Source organism: Lycium ferocissimum, chromosome 11, assembly GCF_029784015.1.
Source record: "Lycium ferocissimum isolate CSIRO_LF1 chromosome 11, AGI_CSIRO_Lferr_CH_V1, whole genome shotgun sequence".
Lineage (NCBI taxonomy): Eukaryota > Viridiplantae > Streptophyta > Magnoliopsida > Solanales > Solanaceae > Lycium > Lycium ferocissimum.
The window spans coordinates 53,891,940-53,911,236 of NC_081352.1; the positions used below are offsets into that span (position 1 = coordinate 53,891,940).

At 35.6% G+C, this 19,297-nt stretch overlaps 1 protein-coding gene and 1 pseudogene across 4 annotated transcripts; both read right to left on the minus strand.

Moving 5' to 3' along the window:
* Window positions 1–3,688: 3,688 nt before the first annotated feature.
* Window positions 3,689–14,491, minus strand: LOC132037278 (uncharacterized; annotated as a pseudogene).
* LOC132037276 (pentatricopeptide repeat-containing protein At5g50390, chloroplastic) lies at window positions 13,214–18,623 on the minus strand. 4 transcript variants are annotated; one of them, XM_059427774.1, is made up of 4 exons: window positions 16,020–18,623; window positions 14,645–14,829; window positions 14,499–14,574; window positions 13,214–13,352 (listed from the first exon to the last, which is right to left on the minus strand). In XM_059427774.1, exon 1 carries the CDS (start codon window positions 18,145–18,147, stop codon window positions 16,054–16,056), a length of 2,094 nt encoding a protein of 697 aa, XP_059283757.1. In that variant the 5' UTR covers window positions 18,148–18,623; the 3' UTR covers window positions 13,214–13,352; window positions 14,499–14,574; window positions 14,645–14,829; window positions 16,020–16,053. The 4 variants fall into 4 exon arrangements, with proteins under 4 accessions (XP_059283757.1, XP_059283753.1, XP_059283756.1 ...); XM_059427773.1 differs by lacking the exon at window positions 13,214–13,352 and adding an exon at window positions 13,408–13,545; XM_059427770.1 differs by having other exon boundaries at window positions 14,499–14,829.
* Window positions 18,624–19,297: the final 674 nt, after the last annotated feature.

The following is a 19,297-nucleotide window of genomic DNA, read 5'->3' on the forward strand; positions in this document are numbered from 1 at the left end:
ATGAATGATGGATATTTATGATATTAGTAATATTATTGAAAGTTTTATGCTTTTCTCTTCTGTATATTGCTATAAATAAATATTTCATGGAAAAGACGAATAACCCGAATCAAAGCTCGAAAAGACGAATAATCCGACCCAAAGCCCAAATTGATTGAATGACGCATGGCACCCGGAAACTTCAAATCCTGGATCCGCCTCTGAGCTAGAGGATGTGCTTTGATATATAAACACACAACTCTCCCTTTCCACTACCAATGTGATACAAAGTGCTCTTCTAAAGGGAACTTTGCTCAAATTTTCAATTTTCCCTCCATTTTTCTTCCCTCCATTTCTCATTCACACCAACTTATCTTTAAAGCTTGAGCTTAAAATCCCAACAAATCAACCATCTTTGTATGGTAATCAATTGTTATTAGAGTTTGGACAATGAAAATGGTGAAAATAATCAGTTGCTTGACTCTGCAGGTTGATCTGGCCCATTTACTGGCAGCTCGAGACCAAGAATTGCGCACACTTTCAGCTGAGGTATTTTCGATGCCTTGTGGTCTTTCGACCTATCTCTTTTCTTACAAAAATTAAGTGCCTGTAGAGATGGAAATACTTTTATCCTGTGCAGAACTAACATGTGAAGCGATTGTTTTAAGATAAGGACTAACTTGTTCGTATAGCTTTCTGGGTAAAAAATTGAACTTATACAATCACGTCCAATTTCCGCAAATACTAGTCATGAGCATGTTTTGCATTTTTATTATTGTTGAAAGTCAAGAATAATATATTTACATATGTCTAGTAATCACACGTCTTGAAGAAGCTATGTAAGGCGAATATTATAAAATATTTTATAGAATACCATTGAATATGTTGTATCTTCCCTTTTTCCACATGGTAAATATGCTGCTACAATCTAGATGGAGCCTCAAGCAACTTCTATCTACGGTGTGAGTTTACATCATCTGCTAGCTCAGAGTTTTTAAAAGAATAATATTCTTGCCTCTTTCTAGTGATTATTCTGGTGGCACCACTCTTATTTTCGACAATTGTTCTAATAGCACCATAATTTTTGGTGATCATCCTCCAACCATTAGAGCAGTCATTCTTTTCCAGATACTTTTCAACTAAAACATTCCAAAACTTCTCCATCTCTTCTTTTTCCTCATGGCATCACAGTCTCGTATTGAGTCCCTCCTCTGCATGAATCTGTTGTCACCTTTCCTGAAAGCTTGTTATCTTTTAGTTTTCGACTTTTCGTTATTGAATTCCTCTTCTAAACATTACATTTCTGGTCACTGATTCAGTGTTCCCGACAAATCTTCTTCTCTTCTTTTTCTTCGTTTGAGTATTGAATCACTCCATTGAATATTGAATTTAACTGATTTGGAGATGTCTTCTCTTATTTTCTGCTCATGGATCAGAGTCCGGATATTTAGACTCTTCTCTAGATATTGAACTTTCGGTTACTATTCTAGAAAAAACCTTCTTCTCTTTTCTTTCTTCTAGAAAAAACCTTCTTCTCTTTTCTTTCTTTATGGCGTCAAAGTTTGAGTATTGAGTCCTCCTCCAAAAAAAAAAAAAAAAAATGTCCCTCCGAAGAACAACCGAGTCGCTATTAAAAAAAATCTTTCCTCACGGACATAGTACCATCATTATCCAGTTAGTCTCATGGCTGTGAGGAGGAGATTAAAGTCTAGCCAGCTTACTCAACTTGATATTTTGGTGTTAATTTGGAAACTCGAGTTATTTTACCAGCTTGAGTTTGAGAGAACGTGCTGACAGTTAAGAAAATTAATGAAGTTATATGTGTCTAGATGCACATGGCATTTCTTATTTCAAGGTCTTGGCTCTTGAGGATAAGCTTAACTTGGGTGTTTTCTAAATGGGAGTCCATCCAGGTGCTCTATGTTGTGGCATCTTATTTCAAACTCTTGAGAATAAGCTTTATCTTGGATCTGTTCTAAGTAGGAGTCCACTGCATACAACTCATGCCTTTTATGGAATTATAATCTCACATTAATGAAAAATATTCTCGCGGAGTTCTTTACATGAGGTGTGACCATTGCTTTTGAGTCCATATGTTTCATCTGTTGTTTCCCCCAATTCTGTTTCGGTATCTGTGGAAGGACTGTTTTTAAGGACAAATGTCATTTATTCGTCTCTGATATTTCTTTCTTTCCAACTAGAAGTTTATTCAGCATTTGTTATCCTTTTACTTTTGGCTCTTATCTGCTAAAACATTTCTGCTTCAGATGAATCAACTGCAATCTGAGCTTAGGCTTGCTCGATCTCTAGTAGAAGAGAAGGGTGCTGAGATGCAGCGCATCCACAGTACAAACAATCAGGTGTTTGAAACTCTTTTGGAAAATAAACGTTTTGCTTAGTTTAAGTGCAAATTATTTGGCGTAGTCAGGGATGGGGTTGCCTTTATACATAAGTTGCAACTTCGTGCTGCTCGTTTGTCTCTTTTGGTGCAACTGTTACCTCTTTGCCATTAAGAATGAACGATGATGTATCAAAAGAAAAGTCAAAGTATTTGGTTAACCTTGTAAAATAAGGTCAAGTATTTGGCTAAGATGTAGGTATTAACAGCCTAAAAGAACAATCCAAATTTGGAAGGCATCAACAATCCAAATTTGAAAGGCATCAGTCACCAATGAGTTATACCGTTTTGTATTTTTTCTGATCTTAGGAGGTTCTTTGCTTCCGCTCTCGCTTGTAGCTGTGTCCCATTTTTATTAGCCATCTAGGTGGTCCATTCTGTCATGAACCCACTTTAATGAGTGGTCACATGAGAGGCACGTGCCATTGACACTTCAACATAAATACACCTGAAATTATTGTGGAACGGATATTAACGAAAATCAGGTTTCACTTCTCTTCCCCAAATTCTTCTTCTTCTTCTTCTCAAATGGAGCTCAATCTATCTTCCATTTTCTTAATTAGCTTAGTTAGTTGTAATCACAATTCAGTTTTATCAATATATAGAAAATCGTCCTAAAAATGGGCGCAATATCCATTTAGTTCGTTAATTTCTGTTTTGTGTGATTGAGATCATAACACATTCCATGAGTCCTACAAGGCAAGTCTGATTCGAGTGAAACAGCGACAGTTATTCCAAACCTACACTGATTTATAGCATGACTCATCTATTATGATCAAACCTTTTTGCTTTCGTCAGAGAAACATTTTGAAGTTCATGTCTAAGTAGAGATTATTTTTCCAAATCGGCAAGTAAATTCTTGTAGTTTTGTATATTATGCAAATCGACTTCCTCTGTTTTTTTTTTTTTTTCATGTAAGGAAGTAGTTTACAGTTATTACTAAATGTTATTCTAACTCCATTATCCGTCTTGTTTTAGTATTTGGCTCTCCATAGCCTTGCTAAGCTTCTTTTACACCGAAAGGTCGGATGATATTTCCTTTTTATCCTTTTGTTTTGGGTGTTCTGTAACAGTATGTAGAGGACAATGAGAGGCTTAGAGCAACTCTAGGGCAATGAAGCAATCGAGCAGCTAAGGTAGTGTTTTATCATTATTACCATGTAGCTAAATAGTTATTATTATTATCATTTCCCTAAACTAATGCATATAGTATTATTGTCGGAAAAGATGGAACGTTCTTTGGAGCTCGAAAGGATATCAAACTTGGAATTGCAGAAAAAAGTAACCACACTGAAACACCAAACGCATGAATAAGTTCAACCAACATAGCCGCTAGGTTAGCAACTTGTTACTTCTCAATAGACTAGCCAATTATTTGTTCTTTTAGGTCTTCCGAAGAGAATGATAGTTTCGACAAAGATACTCACTTGTCATCTGGGAAGGTTGTTGTGCTCCATGCACATAGACTATATGCCATTTTAGGTTTTCTCGTGAGTAGCTTGTTGGATGCAACATTTTGAGCCTCCCATCTAATGTGCACATTTTCGTTTAGTTTCCTACAGTGAATGTCTTTATTAGTCTATTTCTTGACAGTTTTTGTTTACCTGTACTCAGAACTAGTACCATTTGTTTCTAACCAGTTCTTACTCATTGAAGGTTATATTTGCTAAGAGTGTACCACAGAAATGGAGACACCCCAGCTGAATATACAAGATTGAAAGATACAAACAGCATTTAGTTTTAATGATGAGACGCTACAACATTGTGGTATTGCAAACTTGTAAGATAAACGTCAAGAAATTGGGGATTGTAAGAAAACAAGGCACTTGCACAACTGAAGGCTTTTCCTCCTTTCCCTTGGAAGTATGCATAAAATCAGCATATTATTTTAATAGAAATAACATGTGATTGTATGCAGTTCTAAGTGAACTTAGAATTATTACCAACCATTACTGAAAAGGCATTAATCACTTCTGCAACTGAACAAGGAACAAAATTGGAAAACATAAAGAATAACATGGGTTTTCAACCATGTTTACAGGCTACAGACATGAAAAAACATATTGGGAACAGGCATTGCACAAATCTTACCCAGAGAAGATGCCATGGTATATGTGACCCAACACTTTCAACCCTGCTCCAACCCTCTCAACCCCAACAAAGATGATATAAAAAGCGAACATAGCAATGTGAAGACGACGCTGGAGAGTCTTCCAAGACCCTAAATAACAGAGCAAAATAACTCTAACAGACCATGGAGATATGATGCATCTCTCACTCCGAAAGAGTTGTGGAAGAGGGAAGGGTCGGTGAGGCAGTTCTGCATAACTCTTTGGTGGTGTGATAAACTAAAAGCTCTAAAGTCCAAACAACTCAGACCTACTTTTCCATAGATTACATGGTGTACAAACGACTTTTTGCTTGTATTATTCTCTTGATACACACTTGTTTAACTCAAGAGTTCTACTCTGGCATCCAAATAACAGCAAAGAGCTCTACATGCCTGGGTTTCACTCACAATTGGGAAACATGATTAGTTTCATTTAGGAAGAGACAGCCAAAGATATAGTGGTAGAAATCTTTTCCTTCAACAGTTTCTCCTCCACCAACGACAGCTTCAGTATCGTATTTGACTGCCCTAGTACAGTCAGGGCAGTAGGTAATCTGCATCCCAAAAAAAATATCCATCTGGTTTTAGAGTTCATCATTGCAAATTGAGCTTAACGAGGGAGAGGGTGCATTTCCTGTCTCAATAAGATGACAATGGCACAGGAAAATAGCAAGCAGCAAAATCCATAACAACATCGACAAAAGTAAGATGACCAGTAATAAGGTCATGCTTTGAGCAGTCATCTTTCAGAAACTACTAAACACTGAAAGTGCTATAATGGAGACAGTATAGCTGTCATACCTCCAATAATTTAGGCTGAAAATGGCAATCAAGCATGACATCAACCCCATAAATTGCCCTAGATTCGCTATGATGCATTTCTGGATGCACAGCAGCTGCTGCTGCAAAAGACAATTTAAGCATACTTCTAATCCTTGAATGGATATCCAGCCAGTTAACTACAACAAAGACGAGAGTAAGATTAGTAACTAAATCACGAGTCCGGAACCAAAATGCCCCAAAAAAAACCATGTGGAACCAAAATACCCCAACAAAAAAAAAAAAAAAAAAAAAAAAAAGTGACAAAAGTACCTTTAGCGCAGTAATTTACTGCCCTAAAGCAGTTCACGGAGACAGAGCCGTTAATTGCTTTTAGCGCAGTATTTTACTGCGTTATAGAAGCAGTTAAAAAAAAAAAAAATCTGTAACGCAGTAAAATACTGCGTTATAGAAACAGTACCAAAAAAAAATAAAAAAAATTGGCCAACTTTATTTTTTGCAACACTTAGTGTTTTTTTCCATACTTTGACCAATGATTAGTCGTGTGTCAAGACTCCGAAACGTCAATATTTTATATAGAACACGATATTTTTTTTTCGTACAATAATGTAGGCTCAATACATCAAGGATACGTAAACATTCGGATCGTCATTTTAGGGGTTGAAAAGGTGCCCGAAGTTAGTTTTGTTTGTAAACTTTAGGTTTAAGTGTTCTATATACATAGACGCCCATTTTTGTTTGAAGACTTGTTGTCATTAGCTTAAAGTTTTTTATTTTTAGGGTTTAGATTTAAGTGTGTTATTTTTTAAAGCGTAACTTTATTTCGAATATAAGCGATTTTTTGCGCTCGGACGTTCGATTTACGCAATTTTTTTTGTAATATATTCGAAATAAAGTTACGCATTAAAAAGTAACACACTTAAGGAACACTTAGTGTTTTTTTCCATAAAAAGATCGCAACATCTTATTTTAATAAATCTTTTCTTTGCGGCACTTAGTGTTTTTTCCATACTTTGACCAACGATTAGTCGTGTGTCAAGACTCAAACGTCAATATTTTATATAGAACATGATATTTTTTTTTCACGGACTATAATGTAGGCTCAATACATCAAGGATACGTAAACATTCGGATCGTCGTTTTAGGAGTTGAAAAGGTATCCGAAGTAAGTTTTGTTTAAGGTTTAAGTGTTTTATTTTTTAAGGTTTTGATTTAAGCGTGTTATTATTTAATCAAGACATAACTTTATTTTGAATATAAATATAATTCTAAAAAATATAGGGAGAAAAACTAGTTGTAAAGTGGTCAAACTTTAGATGGTCATAACTTTGTGCTCGGACGTCCGTTTTACGCGTTTTTTATTTTTTTGAACTTGCGTATTTTTTTGAGATCTATGCGGACAAACTGCGGCAAGGCGGTTTGGCCAAGCCGATTTTTAAAAAAACACCTTTTATCCCATTCAATTTTAATTTTTCCCTAAATTGGCATGAAATTTTCAGTTTTATTTACTTATAAGATGATGATACGCAATAGATTTCAACGTAAAAATTCCAGGGTAATGTAGTTGTGAATGTCAATTTCATTTCTGCGTTTCAATTTTTGAAAATAAAGGCCGACTAATTTCTCGACATATAAAGTTGACTAAAATAACCTTACAGTCAAACACTAAGTTTTTTCAAACAAAACTTACTTCGGGCACCTTTTCAACCCCTAAAATGACGATCCGAACGTATACGTATCCTTGATGTATTGAGCCTACATTATTGTACGCAGAAAAAAATATCAGGTTCTATATAAAATATTGACGTTTCGGAGTCTTGACACACGACTAATCGTTGGTCAAAGTATGCAAAAACACACTAAGTGTTGCAAAAAAAAAAAAAGTTTGCCAAAATTTTTTTTTTTTTTTTTTTTTAGTGCTCGCTATTTTACTGCGCTATACAAAAAAAAAAAAAAAAACACTTTAGCGCAGTAAAATACTACGCTAAAGCAGTTAAAAACCTTTTGGCAACGGCTTTATTTTCAATAAATCTAAACCCTAAAATAAAAAACCTTAAGCTAATGACAACAAGTCTTCAAACAAAAATGGACGTCTATGTATATAGAACACTTAAACCTAAAGTTTACAAATAAAACTTACTTCGGTACCTTTTCAACCCCTAAAATGATGATCCGAACGTTTACGTATCCTTGGTGTATTGAGCCTACATTATTGTACGCAGAGAAAAATATCAGGTTCTATATAAAATATTGACGTTTCGGACTCTTGACATACGACTAATCGTTGGTCAAAGTATGCAAAAACACACTACGTGTTGCAAAAAAAAAAAAAAGTTTGCCAAATTTTTTTTATTTTTAGTGCTCGCTATTTTACTGCGCTATACAAACAAAAAAAAAAAAACACTTTAGCGCAGTAAAATACTACGCTAAAGCAGTTAAAAACCTTTTGGCAACGGCTTTATTTTCAATAAATCTAAACCCTAAAATAAAAAACCTTAAGCTAATGACAACAAGTCTTCAAACAAAAATGGACGTCTATGTATATAGAACACTTAAACCTAAAGTTTACAAATAAAACTTACTTCGGGTACCTTTTCAACCCCTAAAATGATGATCCGAACGTTTACGTATCCTTGGTGTATTGAGCCTACATTATTGTACGCAGAGAAAAATATCAGGTTCTATATAAAATATTGACGTTTCGGACTCTTGACACACGACTAATCATTGGTCAAAGTATGGAAAAAAACACTAAGTGTTGCAAAAAATAAAGTTGGCCAATTTTTTTTTTGGTACTGTTTCTATAACGCAGTATTTTACTGCGTTATAGATTTTTTTTTTTTTTTTAACTGCTTCTATAACGCAGTAAAATACTGCGCTAAAGCAGTTAACGGCTCCGTCTCCGTGAACTGCTTTAGCGCAGTAAATTACTGCGCTAAAGGTACTTTTGTCACTTTTTTTTTTTTTGTTGGGGTATTTTGGTTCCACATGGTTTTTTTGGGGGCATTTTGGTTCCGGACTCCTAAATCACCATATACTGCTAAATCCACAATAGGACAGAGGAAATCAAAGTATTGATATTGAAAGAAACACCTCTCACCCTCATGTTCCTTCTCAAATTCTTTCACAAAATCTGGTGTATTCATATGGTTCGACCTGCCTCTGTAGTTCTACAGGAGAATATTACGCTAAATGTCATGAACCGAGTCAAGGAATGAAATCATGCAATTACATCAAATAAAATACTCAAATAATAACGGAGCTGCAAAATCAACAAATAGGGAGATACGTCAGTGCTTACCATAACAGTGAAATGAGTCTCATATTGATCAAAGCTATGTTTCTCCAAAGTGTATTTATTGTTTGCCAATCTAACCTGAAAGAAAAATGGAAATAAAACCAGCCAGAGACAAGAAAACAATTTTGGATATCATTTTATTATACATAACGTAAAGTATCTTAGTGAAAACAGTTCTCGTTTCAACTTCTCGACCACCCAAGAGAACACCTACACCATGAATATACATACCCAGAAAACATCTGCAAGGAAGATCTCCAGGGGATTCATACTGCGAACCAAGACAATATAGCGGAGATCAAATTTTCTCCCTTGAAATAGAGCAGGATGCTCAATGTACTTCTGACGGATTTTAGGGTTCCATGAGACGAATAATAGCAGATAAATTGCTAGTTATTGTCGTATCAATAGTTCTTGCCATGTTCCATGGCTTCAAGATCCACAAATTGTCTAGTTTTTCTCTTTCACGTGGGTGAAAATCTCCAATAAGTTGACTTAGTTGTGTCTCAAGATTATAAGTAGGCTGAAGCCATTTGACCAATCCATGAGCCCGTTAAGTGGACTAATTTTAGCATCAGCATTCTGCATAAAGAACAAGTGCTCTACCACTAAATATAAAAAACATGATATCTATGATGACCTTCTGAATAGTTTCCGCTAAATGATGTTTCATAACCAGGCAAGCCTCATGGAAATTGATTTATACACTGTTCATCATTTATTCCTGTTGCCTTCTTTGTCTCTTCATCTATCTGCCTGCTTGTCCATAAAATGTCGGCATCTTTGGGCTCAGTTGCTACAAAAAAACACCAGTAATGTTCAAGGTATTTTATAAGTAGTCTTGAGCCAATAAAATGTTCATAAAATTGCACTCAAAGAACCAGTACATATTTTCTTGACTGTAAGCAATTTGAGTGCATGGAACATCAAAGACCAAGACCAGACAGTGATAACTACACAGAAATAGTCAACAATCTAATAAAAAGGAAATTTTAGTGGCATCAAAATAGACATACTGATAAAAAAACTCAGGACGAGTCCGATATTCTTCCACTTGAGGTATGTCAGAGTACACACATAAAACACTTCCATCACCACGAGACAGACTACTTGTAATTGATGACCACTGTATTGGGCTAGCAATTTTGATCGATTGCAACTTGTTCTTGTATTTTTCATATTCCTGAAGAAATATGGTAAACCAAATTTCTCTTTGAGCATCTATTCAGTTAATAAGAAGAACTGAACTGAAAAAGTAAATACGTACTTTGATAAAATAGTTTGGGAAAATGCATAAAAACACCCTCGAACTTGTTCCGAATTATTAGTAACATACCTATACTTTACGGAGGTCCTATAACTCCCCTGAATCATTTTAAACTAGAATATTGACATCATTAAAATGTCACACCCAGATCTTTATGTTGCAGTGTATAAACGCGTCCTATTTTCCAGTACTTCTTTATCCTTTTTTCTTTCTTTATTTGCATTCTTCTTATTCCACCCTCTCTTCCAATCCCACCGTAAGACAACTGTCAAACTGCCATAGCCCTATTTTATTTTTTCCTCGACAGGGAAAAGAAAAAATAATCACAAATTGATCTCTTTAAACATGCTGCTAATTAGATAAGCTTTTTCGTTGATATATGTCAATATTCTTGTTTCCAAAGCTTCGTTGCTGACATTGAATGCCTCCCCTAAAATATTCTTTTTTCTCCATTTTTGTGTTTTTACTTTGCTCGTTCCCTTTCCTTCTTGAATCACTTCCTTTTATAGTATTGCATTTCTTGAATTTTTTTATCAACAAACCCCATTTTTTCATAGAAAAGAAAAAAAGTTAAACTATAAAATAAAGAGTTACTACTGAGATGTCAATTGATTATGATTCGTAAAGCTGCAAAAATATTATTCATCTTGATTTTCCCTTTTCACGTGTCATTGTTCGATTTGGGTGATAACTGGGTGGGACTAATTAGAATAAAGTTTCATGACAAGTGAAATCTACAAGCAAGCTATCCATTTGATTGTACTTTACATTACACTATTTTTTTTTATTTTTTTTTAACAGTTTACATTACACTATTAATATATTATGTGTTGATAAATGATCGATCAAGTGGCCGGAACTTTTTTCCAGCTAAGTGAAGAAATTGAAGGATTGTCTTTTGTTTCTTTTAGTGGTGTTGTGTGATTTTAGGGGAAGATAACGGAGGTTCATGAGAAAAGAATATTGTGGATGAAAAATGAAAGGAAGAGAAGAAAGAGATGGCTGGAGGGGCTGGTGGGTGATAATTTGCCTGCCATGGCTGATTTGCAGAGGTAAAAAAGAGGGGAAAGGGTTAGAGGGAGAGAAAGAGAGAGTTATTATAGTATCCAATTAGACAAACTTTGACTTATTTTTTTGTCTCACACGCCTACACGAGAGTGAGCACACTTGCTGTGCCACATCATCACTTAAGGGTTTATAATTCCAATTCAAAATAGTCCAGGGGGGTTATAGGTCCCCCGCAAAGTATAGGTGTGTTACTGGTAATTCGGGACAAGTTTGAGGGTGTTTTTATGCGTTTCCCAAATAGTTTCTTGGTGTATGGAACCAAGCAGTTAGGCGAGCAGATCGTTGCTTCTCTTCCCCAATACCAAATAGGTAATCAAGAGTGCACTCATCACCTTCTCGAATATCATCAATCGACCAAAGAATTGAATAACTAAATCATCAATAAAATTAGTAAAGTTTCAGAAATATATGGCAGTTCACACAGTTAAAAGTTTAAATGCATAATAATTTCATCGGAGAAGCAGAAGAAGGGCGTAGCAAACTCTGTTTTAAACTCTTTTTTTTTTTTTTTTGAACTGGTAAATATTGTATTCCTCAGCATTAAGGACATGCTGGAAACCTTCAAAAAGGAGCAAACAGAAATACTTACAGTGATCTTAAAAACATCTATCATTTCTTTCTCGGTTTTAATTTCTTCATCAGCCTTTCCATTGAACAAAGACCTTCATCCTTAGGCCATAGAAGAGACTATGAGAAGGAACAATATTCCATTGAGTAGGATACACTTGTTCTACACAGTGGATTTCATTTCACTCGCTAAGCTTTTCCCAAGGAGAGTTACTTAGCAACAGACATTTTTCTAAGATCCACCTACTTTAATTGGAATACAAAGGAAAAATAAGTGATACGTTATTTACTGTTTAAAACCTAACAAAAATTATTACCAACATGTTTTATTGATTAGAAACAGTGGTTCAAATAATTAACAGATACTTGAACCGAGTAGAAATTAGCTTCTTTCTCTCTTTCCCCCTATTATTTTGGATAGTCATGTAAGAAATATATTCACCAAAAGGAAAAGCCTGTGTACTACAATGAGTACCTTAAAGACCGGGATTACTATCTACTAGTTCCAACCAATCATCCATACAAGTGATATCTCTTGGTACCCCAAAAAAAGGTTCACAAAATCCCAATATGTAAGCAAGACACAAGGTGATTTAAGTACTTTTTCCAAAATTCATTTATTACCAAATCATGGGAAACAATAGTTTTCAAATAAACAATTGAGACACTTGAACAGCGGAAGGACATATACTTTTTAGTATTTTCTTTTTGGAAAGGTACCTTTAGAGATTTATTCACAAAAAGGGAAACCCCTGAAGCCTGGGACAAGAGGTATACAATCTGAGTACTTCAGAGACGGGCATTCCAAGCTACAAATTCCAAGTAATCAGCTACGCAAAGTATTTTCTGTATACTCCAATATATACAAAATGTAAATTTTTTTAGAATGACTATATACAAAAAAAAGGTTCACAGAAAAAGAAGATCCCAGTATGTAAGCAAGAAAGCAGATGGTTTAAGAAGAGAACCTCACAGCTGATGCCAAGTTCCCCTCCGGCATGTAGAGAAAAGGAGATACTCTAAAGTTTGGCTTGTCAATATGGCGCAAAGCAGAACCAAGTTTATCCATTAAATACCTATGAACACAAACAAACATGTTGATAAGAGGATAATACGTATATAAGCATGAGTTTAGAAAACATTGCTCACAATCACAAAAGGATTGTATCATGATAGTCCAGCAACTTTGGCACAACCAAGTTGAAAGACTTCTTAGTTGCAATAGCAACTCTCACCAACTTAGTCAAGGAGCCAAGTTAAAAATTTGACAAAACAAGAAGTTAATAGAACTAGATATACCGAGTTATGGGAGCTTCTGTACTCAAAGACATTTTTAATTCCCAATTGCTAAAATTACAAGTGTGTAAGTTTTCACAACTAGAATCCCAGTGACTTCAACTCACAGAAAAGTGTGCTTCTTTTTCTAGGTCCTGTCGAGTCTGCAGATGCAATTTTCAGAACCAAACAAGAGAAAAGCTAGAAATGCAAAGTTTCTAGATGTCGAGAATGGCTAAAAAACTGAACTATTCGTGTTGCTTAGAGCAGTTGTCTAATGGAAGCAGGACATCACATGGAGATAGCAACTTTGGATATGATCAAATGTAATGGTAAATTTCAAGCTCGCATACCATACAGAGGTTTCATCAATCTTTTCCTCATCAGCAAGTCTATATGTCATTAAGTACAGCCACATAGCATTTATGACACAATCTGCTAGAGGTTCTCCAGCTGCCCATTCAGGAAGACGTGATTGCAACATTGAATTGACCCGAGACTTCCCGGACTCCAATATTTTGGACGTGTTTACTCCATTTAGTAGAGAAAGATTGGGCAGGGCTTCAACAATTTCAGCAGCGGTTTCTCCTAAAGGCCCTGGAATATCCACCTGTTTCATAGATTATATAAACGCTATTATGTGCTCACACTAAAGCAGCAGTAGTTAAAAAAGGTACCTCCAGAGAATGCAAGCAGCTGAATCCTTTAAGAAGCTGCAATAGATCGCTAAGAGAATTCTGGTCCAATGGATTTCCACGCAGATTTAAGTAAGAAAGAGATGGCATCTCATCAGGATTAAATGCCTAAGAAAAAGAAGCAGCATGAACAGGGGAAGATTAGAAGGTTAAGGAAAAGACCACAACATCCATAAAGGCAGCCATAGTTTTACATTATCTCAAAGAATCTTACTATTCTTGGAAAAGAAGGAAAGACCTGACCTTGTTGATCAGATTGTGAATAGACCTGTTACTAAGGTCTAGAGATGGCACCCAGAAATAATTGTTCTGCATAGTTCTTTAATTGCAAACTCCACACATGTATAGTGATTCAAATTCTAAGATAGGAAATATAGCACCCTACAAACAGTCTGTCTATTCAAAAAGCATATTCTCCCATGAATCACCACAAAGATTTCAAAGAGCACTCTCTCACAAGCACCATCAATAACCAATTTTGCAGTGAAAGAATTACTTCTTCTTCAGGAGGAAAGAATGTAAAGAAGGCATCTAATACAAGGGGATTTAAAAACATTACACCTGGGATTTGAACACGTGACCTAAAGCAATTTTTGAACCCTCTTTATCACTTTACTAGAATTTTTCTCATGTCAAGAGGAGTCAAGATTTCAACAGCTTATATATAACCAAAAAACTTGTTCTAACCCTATTTGGACAGTATAACGAAAAAACCAGTTTTAAGCCAAAAATTTGTTTTAAATTCTCCAAGCTAGCTCCGCCACTGCACGGAATATCCTACCATCTCACAATAAGGAAAGGAAATGGAATAATATAAACAGAAGAGGGAAGCAGATAATTTTATCCATAGCTTGCAATGCTTAAGAAAGAGAGCCTTCCTGAGTTGCAGCGACCATTTGCAATAGCATTAATTGTCATTCTTATTTATTTTAAAGCCTAACAGTAGCCAAGAGAAACAACTCTTTGAGGTGTCCCATATCAATTTCTCGTGTAATCTACATATTTGGGGATTAATGATTTTGATAATGTACGAGGAAGATGACTAGAAGAAACTTAATTACCTCAATTAGCAGTTAACATGGCTCTCTGAGGCAAAAAGATGGATGAAACTGATAGGACCACCAAATAAGTGTTTCCCTGAGACAGGAAAATTGATCTGAAAAGCATACTCAGCAAACGGTTATTCCAACAGGTATCAACCGCCCACCTGCCCCACCAGGGTGTGTTGCTTAGCTCTTCCATCTAAAACGAACAAGACGAGTATTTTCCAAAGCAAATGATGCAGCAACATAAGATATATGAATAACTAGCATAATCCAGAACTAACGTAGTGCCTCTTGCAATCAATCATGTCAGTCACACAGATCCATGGATAAGAGACAACAGATCAAGCTGTCAAAGAAAGGGAAAAAGGAAAGAAACATATCAATGTGTTAATTTTTGTCCAATGCTTTCAAGTAAAAAAGTTTAGCTTTTCTGCCAATACGCCTTGGAGCTTCCTAAGTTTCTGATGCCACTTGATCAGTGTCATGTTCACCCTCACTGTGCTTACATGAAGCAACAGCTTATCAGGTCTAAAAGACGGTGAATACCGTAAAAGTTTATCAGAAAAGGAACCATGAGTCCCTATAGTCTTGAACTACAACGAAGATGCTTAATGAGTTTCACTTCCACAAGTCCTTGCAAAATCATAGATATCCTCCTATGCAGATCTCTAGCACCAGAGAAGCTCTATTTTATCGGTAAAAGTAGGAGATATGATGTACCTGATATGATGTACCTACATTTTTTACTGAACCCAACTATCTTAACTCATTCTCAAGTGGCGAACTCTCTTTGCCAGAAAGCTAAACTACTATGAAAAATGAACTAGTATCATTTTAAGCATGAGATCAAATCTCTTGAACAAACTATTGTACTTCTTCTATTTCAAACTATTACATTAAAGACATTATCTAACTCAAGTGCAATAATATGAATCAATTTCGTTATCTTAGTAATATCTTTTGACAGAAGGAAATCTCAAAGGATAAAATACTTCATAAGAACAAATTTAACAAAAATATTGTTGGATAAAAAAGATAAGAAATTGCAATATTTGCTCTTCTTTGCTCTTCTTTTTATAAGTAGCATATTTAATAATATTAGCTAGTCAAAACTCATATGGGGTTCATTAAGGAACCACAACTTAGTCCTTGTTCACATTGAAATAACTTATGAACATTGCACCACAAACGTTTTTAAATCCCTAGCACCAAAAGGAAATTGAGAAGAGAAAAACAGTAATTCAGATGAAAAATTGAAGTTTGACTGCGGACATCCAAATTTTCTTCAGGAGAAAAGGAAACTTGCATCATGCTGATAATGATGCAGAGATTACATATATGCGCTTAGTTTCTTGGCTTGTTGATGGAACCAATTTGGCTAAAATAAAAATCACGAGTAGAATAAGCAAGTCTTCAGGAAAGATCATATGACAAAAAAATGTAATGATCTCCATTGACAACAGCAAGGTATATCCATATTATTTTAAAATTCTCATAATAACAAAGAATAATCAGTAAAATAATTGGATTACATACAAAAGTATGGCTTCACATGTAGGTTAGAACTCAATCACCAGTAGTCACCACAAGAACAAGTGCCATTCTTGAATCGATGAAATCTGCTGGCATCCCTAACAACAATTTCTCGTTTAGTAATCATGGCTATCAACTTAATTGCATTGTGGCAATCGTCACAAATCCTATGGCTCTGAACAAGTTGCAGTGAGGTTGAACTGGATGTGCTTATGAGCCCAAAAGATATTGCCAACTTTTCACTGTGATAATGTGGCAAATTTTGTTCCTGTTCATCTACGTCGGGTAGTAAGGTTTTTCGCCCCGTAACATAGCCATACTTAGAGATCTCCAGCATAAGCTCATCCACTTTTTGATATATCTCTTTGGTCTGCCCATGGCACTTATCTCCGGACAGGAAAACATGTGGCTGCTTCTTTATTTCTATCCATGTGCATGCAGGCTTTATTCTGAGTCCTTTTCTCTTCAATGTTTGAACGACTGCAGCAGCTTCATCTTGCTTGTCTGAGCTGTTATAGATATTCAAAAGCATCACGTAATTGCTGAGTTTTTCTGGTTCCATCCCGTAAAGTTTCTCAGCTGCAAATTTCCCTAGCTCAAAATTCTTGTGGACTCTACAGGCTGTCAGTAAGGCCGCCCACATATTTATAGTAGGCCTAAAAGGAGCATCTCTGATTAATGCAAAAGCTTCATCTAAAAGCCCTTCTCTACCCAACAATTCAATCATACATGCATAGTGCATTGCTCGAGGCTTCACCTTGTATTCTCTATGCATTGATTCAAATATTTCCCAACCATAATTTGATAAACCTGAATAGCGACATGCAGATAAAACAGCCAAAAAAGTAACATGATTGGGCATCATTCCTTCGCGAACCATTCGCTCAAATAGTTCGACAGCCTCAATCCCTCGGCCATGATTACCATATCCACCAATTAAGGCATTCCAAGAAATAACGTTCTTTTGGGGCATCCCCTCGAAAACATTACGAGCATCTTCTATCCTTCCCCATTTGATATAGAAATCCACTAGTGCTGTGTTGGCAACTATATCTAATCCAAATCCATGTCGAACTAGCCCAGCATGAGCTTGTTTAGCATGCTCTAGTGAAGCTAATCTCGTGCAAACTCTGATAATGATTGAAAATGTGAAGTGATCCATCTTGACACCAGCATCTCTCATCTCATAATACATACGTAAAGCCTCCTCACTATGCCCATGGAGAGCGTACCCGGCAATAATCGTATTCCACCCTACGGTGGTCTTCTCTGGCATCTTATCAAAAACAAACTGTGCGTCCTCAATGCTACCGCACTTTCCGTACATATCAATTAAACCACATGAAATAAAACGATTATCGCCTTCCCCCATTTTCAAAGCACAACAATGCAATTGCTGCCCCAAAGAAATAACTTCCAATCCAGACGATGCTCGAATCATCGTCGCAAATATCCGAGAATCAGCAGCAGAATTCTCTTCCCACATCATGAAAAACAACCTAAACGCCTCTACAAAATCCCCCAAATCCACTAGCCCTCCAATCATCGTATTCCAAGAAACCGAGTTCCTTTCAGGCATATCATCAAAAACCACACGCGCATCTAACATCATCTTACATTTCACGTGCATCGACAACACCCTATTCCATAAATACTGATCTAACACCAATCCAGAACTAACCATATGATTATGCACCCGTTTAACCCCTCTAATCGACCTTAACCCGATACACGCAGTTATCAAAGCATCATAAGTACTACTATCTAACTGACATTCGCCTTCACATTCTAACAACTCGAAAAAATCAAGCGCCTCGAGATACCTCTTATGAAAAACTAACTTCTCTATTTGAGCACTAATCCCTGAACTTGGATCCCCAATTTGAGTAACTTCCAAAATGGGTTCTTCACTTATATTTTCCTCCTTCTTTAAAGGTCTCATCATGGGTCTTGGTTTTATAAACCCATGTTCAGAAATAGAACTTTTGATCTTAAAGAAGGCATTTTTGTACCTTTTCTTGCTGAATAAAAAGCAATGACCAGAAAGGAAAAGTCTTTCTTGTGGGTCTGTCAAGAAAGCTGCATATTTATAGCTGTTTCGTAGCTGATCCAGTGGCAATGATATGTCCATTTTCAGGATTATTGAGCACCAAAAGGATAAAAGGTGTTTCAAGAAATGAGTTAAAAGTTACAGTTACCCTCAATTCTTGAATTAGATTTGGAGAAATTGCATCAATCAACCATCCAGCTCTCTGTTAGTTTAGTGTGTATAAAAGTGAAATGGGTGAATTTGGTGATTTCCACAACCAACTGCGAGAATGTTGGAAAGAAACAGAAACCTTATTAAGTTTTTGAGAAGGTAAATTATTGTTTTTTGGGTATGTCAAAAGGGGGCAGTGTTGTTTGCAGCTTTGGAAAATCCGCAGCTTGCTTTATTTGTTTTTATTTTTCGTCTTTTGGACGTTGGGCAGTTGACAGTTGGTAGAGAAGATTTTTGGGAAAACAATACAAAATACCCATCAAAAGCAAAATATTTACCCAAATTTGCCCCCATGACAATTAATTATACTACTACCCAGACGGCAGAAACAATTTGAGTCCTTCCAATTAGGGGTGTTCATGGTTCGGTTTGGGTCGGTTATTGGTTAAAACCATAACCAAACCAATTTAGTCGGTTTTTAAATATCTAAAACCATAACCAAACCAAGTAAAATAATAACCACCGGTTTGGTTATTGTCGGTTTAGTTCGGTTTGGTTCGATTTTTCAATTTATGACTAGCGTGACAATTCAAATATTCTCTCTCTACATACTTCAAATTTCTTATGAAGCTCTTTTTCCTCACTTTTTTTTTTTTTTAAGGGCGAACTTTCACGATATTGAGGAAAAGACATCTTGCGAATGTAAAATGAAAAGAGATAGTAGGGTTTTACTTTTTACCCTTATGCTTACGACTTATTAGAGTTGGGCTTGGATTGTTGGACTTGGACATATTCTTTTAAGACATGGGCCTTAAAAATACGTAGATCAAAATTAAATTAATAATTAAAAGGTATAAAATATCTTTAATTATTTATGAAAAGTTAATATTATACAGATAAATAATTATAAATTTTATGTATATAATTATCGGTTTGGTTCGGTTATTTATTCGGTTATTTTTTACTATAACCATAACCAAACCAAATATTATCGGTTTTTCAAATTTAAAACCAAACCAAACCAAACCAAACCAAATGTCGGTTTTTTTATTCGGTTTGGTTAAATTTTCGGTTTGGTTTT